Genomic DNA, 12,107 nt, shown 5'->3' on the forward strand with positions numbered 1-12,107 from the left:
TTTGGCCTTGTCTATTCCTACCTTCTTCTTCCACTTGCTTGGAAATGAGCCTGGGGTCAGTGTCCTGAGTGCCTGAGCAGAAAAGAGCAAGTGGAGCCTCCTTTGAACAACTCAAGGAAGTCTCTAGCCAGAATCAGTTCTGGGGGACTTGAGCCAGAGGTTTCCTGCAAGGGCAAGACATTGGGGTGCAAATAATTGGGGTTTCTAGGTGAATGTGGGAACTGCATCCTCATCCAGGCCTGGGATGGGCCAGTCTATGCCACCCCCAGCCCCATCTGCCCTTCACAAACAAGGAGGACGTGCCTGTGGAAGTCAGTGGCAGCCTGGCTGTGGTAACAGTGTACTAATGCAGTTCATGATTCAGAATGGGGAGAAAAAAGCAAGTACCAGAGCACAAATCATGCACCTTAGGAGAGCAGAATTTGACTTATTTAGGAAAAGAGTAGATGGGATTGCTTGGGACTCACAGGAGTTGAGAAAAGCTTGTAAGTCTTGAAGCACAGGATCCTGCAAGCACAAGATTATTCAATTATCATCTTCAGGAGGAAAAACACATCTACCTTGACTGGCTTATCTAATCAGAGACTTCACAGAGATCTCTGAAGCAGAAAAGGTATCAGTGTACAGGGGATTGAGGCAGAAACAGGCTCCAAGGTGAGCTGTCCATGGCAGTGATGTGGCATGTATGGATAATGTTAGAAAATAGCTCAGAGTGGCACTTGCAAGGGCCATTAAGGGTCACAAGAAGGTATTCTATTACTACACTAGGATTAAAACAATGAGTGAGAAAATGTGGCATGTCACTAAAACAGGTAGGTGAGTGAGTGGCAGCAGCCCCACACGAAGCTCGAGTATGCAATGCATTCTTTGCCTCCAGGTTCCTCAACAAGATGCTGCCTTCATGTCTGCGATGCCCCTGATCCTGTCCTGTGCTCACAGCCACACAGCCAGTGTTGTGTGTACATCCAGAGGAAGTGATGGGGCTAAATGAATTCTACTTCCAGCAGCTGTTCCAGCAAGGGCCTTTTAATCCCCTTCTCTCCATTTCACCCAGATTTCTCTGTAAAAAGAAGGGTAGTGCTATTACTTACACGGTGTAAAGTATTTTTATCAACCCTTTTTTCCACTTATTCGTTGACTGGGTTTTGATCAAATAAGAAGAATTTATCTATTCCTGAATGCTTTAATTTCTTTTTCTGTTTTATTCTTTCATGTAACTCTTGAAAAAGCCTTGGAAACCCATACAGAGCACCATACATGCTATGATTTCACAGACACATGAGTTTAGACATAAAAGACAGAAAATACCCTTATAGTGGCTTTTTTATTAAAACCGACTGAAATGGATTGTCCATGTTCCTGGATTCTCTTCATAGCTGTAGTCACACATGTTCATAGGCAGAACCTTAAGAGTACCAATATATAAGAGTCATAAGAAATCATACAAAGTACTTGGATTTTAATATTCTTAAAATAGTTTTAAGAATAATAATTAACTACTCAGTAACTTTGTCTACTTTTAGGTTTTAAGTAGTTTTACAGATCCCTTAAAAACTTTTAGAGGCTCCTTACCTGTGAAGGGAGACATGAGTGCTGTTAAGATGTACAACTCCTTCCTTCAGGTTTTTCCATGTGTATGCCAATATTGCATCCCTGTGCTGCACTGCTCATCCTCATCCCACAAACGCCTTTCCCTTCTGTCCCAATCCAGCTCAGACCCAGCACTCATTTCCCAAAGCTGAGTGGAGTGACCTGGAGAACATGAGGCCACCCTCATTCACCTGCACACATACCTTTCCTACAGGCTTTCCTCAAGTCCATACTTGTTGTCCTCTTTCAACACACCTTGGATATGCCAGCTGTCCTCTCTTACACTGTACTTGAAATAAAGTTGTGCCAGATTCTGCTCCAAAATGGTTCCGTTTACAGTAAAATCCAACATAATCCCCGTGGTAGAAGTAAACTTGATCTGCATAGAATGCTTGCAGCAGCACATTATTTTTCTCCATTTCAGTTTTTGACAAAGTACATGGCTCTAAAAAAGAGAGACTTGATCAGTGCTAATAAATTGATTCTTATTGGAACAGAATATTGTGACTAGGCTACACTAGAACTGTAAATTATTTTCCATTGTCTTATTATACTGCAGGCATATCATAGTTAAGGAAATACAAAAAATGCCAGATGAGCTTAACTTGCTTCTACTAAAACTTTCATCTGTCACTGAAGAAACTGAAATTGACATCTAAAAGTTCTAGCTGACAATACTCAATTTATAAATTTTAAGTAGCTGATTTTAGAGAGAATTCGAGTTGTTCAGCCTGGAGAAAAGAAGGATCCAGGGAGACCTCATTGTACCCTTCCAGTACCTAAAAAAGGCTTGTAAGAAAGATGAAGACAGGCTTTTTAGTAAGGCCTGGAGCAATAGGACAAGGGGGTTATGGTTTTAAACCATAAAGAGACGTAGATTCAGCCTAGACATAAGGGAGACATTACCACCAGTGAGAGTGGTAAAACACTGGTACAGTTTTCCCAGAAAGGCAGTGGTTGCACACTCCTGGGATCATCCAAGGTCAGGCTGGACAGGGCTCTGAGCAACCCTACTCATTGTAGGGGGTTGGACTAGATGGCCTTACCAGGTCACTTCCAGGCTGCTCCTTGAGGCTATGAATCTTACAGAGAAGTTCTTATTTCTCTTATTTATTACACCTACCTATACAAACTGGTGGTGAAGTCCACTGTCCTTCAGAGCAGTAGATTCTCTCAGAGCCTTGCAAAAAATGATAGTCAGAGCAAATATACTGAACTGAAGAACCACTGTCATACTGGGGCAGCGCTGGGAGAGTAAGAGCTCCATTTGCAATAGATGGTGGAGAGCCACATTTTTCTGTAGCAGCTGCAGCAACAATTAAAGCATTTCAGAAACACTCAGCATAAGAAATTAACAAATAGACAGCTTTATCATAAATTAAATGAACATGAAGGTTTTCTTTTTACAGCTCTCTTCCTACAGAGCTTTCAGTTTCCTGGGCTTGGAGAAGAGTTTCCCTCTCCTTTCTCCAGCCTTGCCCATCAAAGGAAGGTGTATCACTTTTCCATGCTTGGATATGTTAAACAATGCCTTATGCATCTGTATTGTTGAAGTCTAAGCACTGATTATTTACAACAGACTCCAGGCTCACACTGAAAGTAAAGCAAATAATTTCTAATAGGTCTAAGGTTGATTAATTAGAAAGGCAATGAAAAAATGATTGTTTTACCTTGAATAACACATTTTGGATATTTCAGTCTGCCATGGTCACACCGTGTCCTCCCAGGAGATGGAATGGCAATCTGGAGAAAATCATATCCTTGTTTACATTCAAACTCTATGAGATCTCCATGAAGGAAAATTAATTCTTCCCGTCTCCATTTCAATGTTATGTTGTTGCTGTCCATATCAGTTACATTAAGAGTACACGGTTCTAGGAAATAAAAGTGTATTTTAATAAAAAGCCACTGAACTGGTTTCTTAGCTCCCTTTTGTAGGAGCGAAGAAAGAGAACCCCAAGTCAATAGTTCTAAAATGCTTCTGAATCTTGCAAGACAAAGAAGTACAGATGCATAAAAAAAATGCAAATGGAAAGAAATGGTCTGAAGTAACACCGGAGACCAAACACATGCAAAAGGAAGGGATGCTTTCTGACAGGGTTCTTAAAACCAGGTTCACATCAGGGAGTGTAGCCTTCCATTAGATGATTAACCTCATTAACTTCTGAAACCCCTGCTCAACATCAATAAAGCCTGACAGAGGGTCACCTACAAAATAAATTTCTACAAGTTCCACGAGAATCATTGGCTGCTAAAGGCCCTTATTGATGCTTTGCTGAGGGAAAGACAGGGAGAACTCAGTTATTGGCAGTCTGGTGACAGCAGTGTAACACCAAATTCACATGGAATTTTCCTGAAGATAACATCAGCATGTACTCTTTCTGCTCTGATTAGGTGAGTGTTGAAAAGAAATCTCAGAAAACATGCAAAGGATGATGGGCTTATTTAGATGCTTAGGAGACAAATAATGCTCACAGGAAATGAGATTTCGTTATTTCACAGGATTTGTTAAATTTCAGTATTCAGATCCAAAAATGCTGACCTGGACCTTTCAGTCTAAATAAGGTAACTTTTGTTCATTTAGAAATAAGCAATTAAAAGTGAACTGGTTGTTTATTTTCATTTTCATGGTAGATTAAGAACTTCAAGGTGAGCCAATTTAACAAAGGATGTTAGAAAAATTGGATTATTTCATTAGAGATAGGAAGGAAACATAAACAACTCATGTTTGTATTCCTGCTAGCATTGGCAATTGTCTAGTGGGAGTTCTACACATTGTGTTGGGCAGCATACATAAGAGCAGCACAGAAAAATTGAAAAGTTCAGGCCAGGATGAAACAACAGATACAAAGACACATAATCAAAAAAAAAAGGCTGCAAGTTTAAAAACAAAAGTCCAAGAAGTCTTTGCTAATTCTTCATTAACTGTATCTAAAATCTATTTTGGGAATGGTCACACCATTCCTTCCAATTATCTATTGAAGGACAGGAAGAAATTAACTGAATGGACAATATGGAGGAATGAAATTGGAGAATCCTCACAGGAAGCAGGGACAGCTATATCCTAGAATAGCTCACTCAGGAAACAGAGTCTTTTTAATTGGCTGGTTTTAAGAACAGGCCTGAGAACACCCAGGAGAGGACTGCTAAAGTTTAATTCTGGTTCATCCTCATATTTCTGGAATCTTTATTAACTCCAAAAAAAGAGAAAAGATGGTAAAGAAAAGATTATTTAGAGGTTCTTTCCAATTTTCATTCCTTTCTGTATTACATATGACAAAACTCGCTTTTCCTCCCAAGACTCACCTAAGCAGGTTGGTTGTTCTGTCCAGTTTCCATGGTCACAGTAGACAGTACTGGGCCCATCCAAAAAGTGGTAATGCTGACAGCCATATTCTACTGAGGAACCATTTTTGTAGCTTGCCAATAATGGGCCCAGGACACCACCATTTTTAATCACAGGTGGAGAGGCACAGTCTTGCTGCACTTCTGATATGAGATAGAGAAACAGGCAATTAGATCTTGATTAGATTACAACAATGTTTACACTGGTGAAAGTATTAGACCAATACTAGACTGAGCAAAATAATTTGCATACAATTAAAATCCAAACCAACATAATTCCTTTTCCAAATTTCATTTTCAGAGATTCTACACTTGCCTTACAGAATTGCAGACGTGCATTTTATTTCCCTCTACACTTTACATCTATGTCTACTTTTGACTCCTGCTGGTTTACACTCAACACAGTAATCTGTTCTTTTTATGTGACAAGACCATCTTATTTGTTACGTGAAATGTTTCACCCATGTGTGGTTCAAAATAAACAAAAGAAACCTCACTGGAACTATTGATCAAAGGAACAACAAAATATATGAATTTGCATGTTCAAATAGTATTAAAGGGTACAAAATGACTGAAAGTAAATGCTGTATATGAAATAAAATTAAGAATACAGAGCAGGCTTATTGGTGTAACTTAGAAATAAGCAACAATAGTCTTTCATTAATTGGCTACATTGACATGTGTAGCACATGCAAGCATTTCCAGGAATAAGGAACTGTCCTATAACAAAAGAAAAAAAGCACTCATAAAATGCCTATAATTGGATTGGAGAGTCCCTTTTAAATAGAAGGGCAACGTTCACCTACTCATATCTTCATTGCGATGTGTTTGGCTTGCCTTTATTTCTGCATCTGCCTCGAGTGGTGGTGGTGCCTCAGATTCCTGTTTATCCCCAGTTCCTGTAACCATAGCAGAAACTCAGAACCAGTTTTCTCAGAAACAGCTCATTTTAAAGTACTACAACAGCCAGACATGATGCACTGTAAAATGTAATAATCCCAGTTTTCCAGGGAAGATGTCACAGGTGGCAGCTGAATTCACCTAGCTCATCCTTCTTTTTAATCTGGGAACCATGGATTGCCTGCAAAATATGCAGCACTTTGCCTCTCAAGCCTTTTAACAGAGGAAAGCAAACAGTTTTGCAGATGTAGAAACGAAAGCTCTCCAGAAAATTAAGGCATGGTTTGAAGAATCATTTCAGTTCAGTTGTCAGCCTTCACAGAAGTACTCACCAATACAGATAGAGGGTGATGTCCATTTTCCTCCTTCACACTGGATTTCCTCAGATCCTCTTCTTCCCAAGGTACACTGCACACGAACTTTGTCTCCATTACGATATGTTCTTCTGGCTGTGCTGATATGGCCATGAGGGAGTGGTGGTGGAGGACATTTATTTTTTACATCTGAAAATAAAAAATTGCATATTGTTTTCTCTCTTACCAAAACCACGTACACAATTAAGCTCACCATACACAATGGAAGCCTATCACTCTAAAGGCTTTTTTGGCTCATCCAGAGTAACAGCTCAATAAAATTTTCTCAATTTTCTTAATACAATGGGAGACCTGAACAAAGAAGTGATTTTGCATTCAACAAGTATTAAAATAGAAATACTATGTCATTGTACTGCTATAAACAAATTTGTAATTTCTCCACAGAGACTTAATAAAATGTTCTTTAAAGGACTCCAGGAAATAGAGATTTCCCATACCCTCCCCATTCATATAATATTTAAAGCAGATTATGTATTAATTTTAATGCTACAGAAGGAGCAATAATCATAGCCCATTTCCTATTTCCAAATTAAGTTTGTGATTACTGTATCCTCAAAAGTAGATTTAGGCCTTGTTTTCATCCTCCTGAGCATCTCCTCCTTCTCTGCACTCACTCAAGAAAAGTTCCTGCTGTGTCACGAGAATAAACACAGGGCTGGAGTCTAAGCTGTACTAAAGTTTGGTTTGTGCTGCTTTCCGCTCTGTTCTGTATCTCAACTCCTTCACCTTTCATTCCTTTGGAACTTTCTTTACTGAGACTCTCCATTATCCCCCAATGACTGGGGAAGTGATAGCAATTGCTAAAGGTGTGTTTCTGTCCTCAGGACAATGTTTTAATTAATTCTGTTCAAAACAAGTACGGTCTGGGGAGGCTGGACAACTCTAAAAAGTACCACAAGCTAAGGAGGACCTTGTTACAAATTTTATTTTTAATGCCCCTCAAGAGGTACATCCCCACCCCACAAGGCAGGATTAAGCAGGCCTGATTAAACCTTCATGTATTCTGAACAAAGTTTATTGAGCTTCTGGGTCTAAACAATTCCCTGTAACTGTTGATTCCTGCTTCTCCAGGATATAACAGAGAAACAACAGTAAGAGACAGTATCTGCTCTGTTGCTACAGTTCACTAAAATGTAGTTCCAGTTACCATTACCTTCCTTCCTGCTACTTTGGCTCCCTGCCCTTTGGCTAGCACTCTATTTAGATTTAGGCTGCAAACTGGTACAACCGTATTTTTATTTTGTATTCATAAAGCATTTCTTGAAAGAAGGTGAGAGCTTTTCTCTAAGAATTTGACATACTAAAACTATAAAAACGGGGTACCTTCACACACTGGAGGGTCTGGATACCACCCAAAATCATAACACTGAATTAAGTCAAATCCGGTGACAGAATAATGTTTGTCACAGAAAAAGTGAACTACATCTCCTTCTTCATAGAGTTTCTTCACAGGATGAAAACCTCCATGAGCAACTTCACTCAAAGAGGAGCAAGTTATTCCTGGGAATAAAACACAGCAATGAAAACCAATTGAGGAAAGCGCCCACCAGCTGATGAAAGAAGCCTCTTTGCCGATTTTTACACATAGAATAAATCAGTTTTCAGAGAGAATGACATACTGGTGCAGCTGGGGGTGAGGTCCCAGCCGTGTGCGAGGCACAGCGCTGCCTCAGAGGCGTTCCCCGCCGCGGTGCGATATCCCTCCTCACACCAGTACTGCAGCGTCCCGTTCAGCTGCACCTCCTGCAGGGCCCTGGAGTAGCTGCCGTGGCGTAACTTGGGCACCTGACATGACTCTCAAAGAAATAAAGCACAGGCATGATGTTAATTGCTCTTTTTGTTGCGAGTATTTCAAAGTTTTCCTTAGATACATGTTAAAAGTTGTCATATCCCAGGCAAAACCTTGGTAAATAACAAATAATTACAAATGCAGTTGGTTGGCACAAGTTTTCCACTCGTCATTTGGAACAGAAAGTTGGTATGGGAATGGATTTATTTGAAACAGTGTGATTTCATCTCTGCTGATTCATTTTACATGGAATTGCATCTATACAAATGCACAAAACCAGCAGCACGTGAAACCTGACAAATTCTTCCCCAGAGGAACACCTGAGAACCTGCTTTAGGAGTACTCAAATGAGAGTCTGTCATAGGCAGTTTGGCCCTATGTCAAAGACTGAAATATTACAGTCTATGACAAACATTTTCTTCAAGGACTTTTAAAACTGTATTGCAAAAACATTTTCTTAAAGGTGGAGACCACAGTCCCAGGGCTATCAGCTGCCAGGCTCACACAGACCCTCGAACCAACAGTGGAGGGAGGAGAGGCCTTGGGTATCTTGGAAAAGCCTCTGGTCAGAGGCACAGTGACTGCCCACCCTCCAACTGTGCAGAGCCCAGCTGAGGGGTGCTCACCGGGGGAGGAGGGGAAGCTTATCCACAGCAGAAGGGGGTGACATGGCCCATCAAAGGATCCCCCCTCAAAGGGGTCCCCAGACCTTGCACCAGAGATGATGCAACAGACCCTCAGTGTTGCAAGGGACAGTGTCAAGCCAGCCCCTACAAGAGAGGCACGTGGGCGTTCCCACCTGGCCCAAAGTGGACTTTAATCCACAGAATTCTGCACCCTTTGGCGTGTGGCAGCATGTGGCGGCGTGGCCACGGCGGCGACGGGGGACCCTCACCACCAGCAGACCGGATGGAGGGGAGCAACGAGACGTCGTTGGGACCCTCAGATGGGTGATGTGCTTCCACCTAACACCTGTCACCTCTCCCTGTTCCCCCACCCCCCATGCACACTTCTTTTTTCCATTTCTTTCTTTCTTTTATCTTCCCTTCTCTTTGCCTCTTTTACTATTAAATAAAATACATCAATTTTTTGGCATCAACATCTAACCTCTTTTAGTTTTAATCTTGTTTCTGGGAATATTTTGAACCTTCTAAATTCTTTCCGGTTTATGCACAGAGACCCAGCTTGCTTTGCTTTTCTGGGTTTAAACCAGATTGTAACACCCTACAGGTACAGCAAGGACGGTGAAACTAAATACATCTGCAATAGATTAAAAAGGAGAAAAATGCAGAATCCTACCAAGTTTTTTAGTACAGCTTGGCTGGAAGGACCATCCTTGTGGCTGACACTGCACTGTATCTTCAGTACCACCACTCGGGGTGTGGTAGCCTGGATTACATTTGTATTGCAATTTCTCATGGATTTTGAAGTCCATCTCTGTGCTGGAAAAAGAGCCATTTTCCAAAAGAGGCTTGTTGCATTTTCCTGAAGGAAAGAAAACAGCTTGGTTAGAAAGAATGGAATAATTTGTTCTCCAGGAAGCAAAAGAAGGGGTTTGTAGCTATACTGATCTAATCTTATTTTCTTGACCTACTGGAGAAACACTGCTCCAATCATCAAAAAATACATCAAGCCACCAGTAACAACATGGAATACAGCCAAGGAATCTAGAGCTAGGGAGATTGGAGAAGATATACATCTAAGGGAAAACTAAGTTTTCCCAGACTAAGAAAACTGGGCAACTTTCTTATGTTCTTATAAAAAACATAAATGGTTAAGAGCCCATAAAATATGTATTATTGTAAAAAAAAAAAAAGCCATATATAAACCCATGTAGTCTTGATATAAATAATTGATTGCACCCTGTACATTTTATCTCTTCTGTTATGCAGCTTCTTTTCCTATATATCCCAGGAACACCAGCTAGGAAATGTTCCTGCTGGAAGCAATCAGGAGATGAATAAAGTTAACTCACTGTAGCATTGTGGCACTGGAGACCAGCCTTTTGCTGTACAAGTTATTCTTCCATCTTGAGTCCCAGTTTCAGTCGTGTAACCAACCATACAAGAATAGGAGAGTTTTTTTCCTTTGTGCATAGGGAAATAGTAACTTCTGAAACTGTAATAGTACTGGGCAAGGTTTCCATTTTCTATCTGTGGCAAATCACAAGGTGTATCTGCAAAAGGATAAATATATTTCCCACTAAAAATTTCAGCCCAGATATGAATGTTTTTGCATGAATTTATTTAAAATCAGCTTGACTGATACAGGCTTTCAAAGAAGAACAAAATTCAGAATACTTACAAGCATGAAGGGCCTTTTAAGACCTGCTGAAATGAAGACATACTACAATTTTATCAGCTTTTGCTCTTAGGGTTCACAAGAATATCAGCTGTAGAATAAAACCTCCTAATGTGAACTGGGCAAAACTGATGCAGGACACCTTTTTAACTCTATTTTGCCCAGAAGCATGAGCACCCTTTGCTACACAAACAGACCAACGCCTACTGTAAAATTCAGTGACAAGTGTCAGGATTAGCTGTGCCTCAGCTCCTCAATTCAGAAAATGTTAGCAGAAAAGTAGGACAAACTGCCAGGAGGCAATATATGAGTTAGGCTTTAAAAAGAGAATTTAAAAACAGTCAATAGAAAAGAAAGAAGAAATGGAGATTAAGGAAAAAACAATGGCAATTAAAAAAACCAACAGAACGCCCCAGTTATAGGAGAAGACCTTCAAAAAGAGTCGAGCTGAATATGACCTTGAGTTATTTAAAAAACCCCAAAATAAAAAACCAGATAAATGAACAAAAAAACCCAAAACAACAAACAGAAGAAGAAATCAATGCTGAAAATAGGGATAGAAAATGCAGGACCACCCCAGACTAACTGCTGCAGGTTCCATTTAACTTCCACTCTTTTGCTTTGTAACAAATTGAAAACATTTCAGTCCCCAAGACACTTCAATATATAAAAAGTTTTAATAGTACAAAATTCAATTTGTGTAAGTGCCTCAAAACAGCTCAAAGACACTTCAGAAGAAATTTCTTCTGAAGTCTGAACATTTCAATATTACAGCTTTGAGCCTTAGACAGGAATCACCTACAGCTGAATGGTGATCATCAGCCATGTCACAACAGAACTGTATTTAAATTTAAAAAGCAGTATTTATGCAGTAAAGAAATGAAAGACATTGCCCTTACGTTACCAAGGCCGCATATTCTAGATTCAATGTACAATAGAATTCAGTGTATTTACCTTCTGCAAAGAGCTTCCCTGAACACACCATAACTAGGAAGAAAAAACAGCTTTTCAATCTCATCTTCATTACTGTCTCCATCTACAGTTCCCACTACCTGTGAAAACTCCCTAAGTATTACTTTTGTAAATAATTAACTGAATTTTCAAAGGTATTCAACAAATGCCTCGATGTCTATGGTATTTTGTAACAAGTTGATTCACTGGAAAAACTATTTTCATTTATTTTAGTTCTCCAAATACCTTAGCACTAGACTGGCAGGATTCTACCTCCATTTGATACACTTTACCATCAGTAATTTATCATTTTACAGTGAAATCAGGCAACAAGCTTATGGAACACTTTAAGCTTGCTGATCACTGTTCCCCTCACAACCTCCTGAGTCCCAAGTTTAAAGGGCATTCTGTTATCAGATTATTTACCCTGGCTGAAAGCAGAGACAATTCCCCCGTCCTCCAGCCTACCCCCAGAGTAAACCAGTCAGCTGCATGCTATAGATATTCATGATTTTGGAGTTTCTTACAGGAACAACATAGTCACTCTTACTATCTGTCTGAGTTGTGTTGAACACAATGAGCCTCTTTCAAGTATTTTTTAAACAAAACCAGAAAAAATGAACCTCATAAAGTCACCTGACTGACTAATGGCTACCAGTTGATTTAGCATCATTAGAGGTATAATGCTTAACTTTGGGAGTGGGAGGGTATAATTTTACAGTTTGCATTTTCTTGGCATTTTCTCTAAGCAAACACAATTCTGAGAATGCAGAAGAGAACAAGATGAAAAGGGATGCTGTGATGAACACAATCTATTCAGCCAGAGGAGATGCATGCTTGTATGCACTGCTCACTTG

General features: G+C 40.0%; 1 protein-coding gene across 1 annotated transcript; it reads right to left on the minus strand.

Annotated features, from left to right (window-relative positions):
* Positions 1–1,811: 1,811 nt before the first annotated feature.
* On the minus strand, positions 1,812–11,335 carry LOC309576400 (coagulation factor XIII B chain-like; the record flags this gene model as incomplete). Its single annotated transcript, XM_082287679.1, has 10 exons — positions 1,812–2,035; positions 2,714–2,896; positions 3,261–3,464; positions 4,897–5,079; positions 5,742–5,834; positions 6,168–6,338; positions 7,533–7,709; positions 9,298–9,483; positions 9,974–10,174; positions 11,254–11,335. 10 exons carry the CDS (start codon positions 11,333–11,335, stop codon positions 1,812–1,814), a joined length of 1,704 nt encoding a protein of 567 aa, XP_082143805.1.
* Positions 11,336–12,107: the final 772 nt, after the last annotated feature.

The sequence above is a fragment of the Coloeus monedula genome (genome assembly GCF_965178545.1).
Source record: "Coloeus monedula genome assembly, chromosome: 9".
Classification (NCBI taxonomy): domain Eukaryota; kingdom Metazoa; phylum Chordata; class Aves; order Passeriformes; family Corvidae; genus Coloeus; species Coloeus monedula.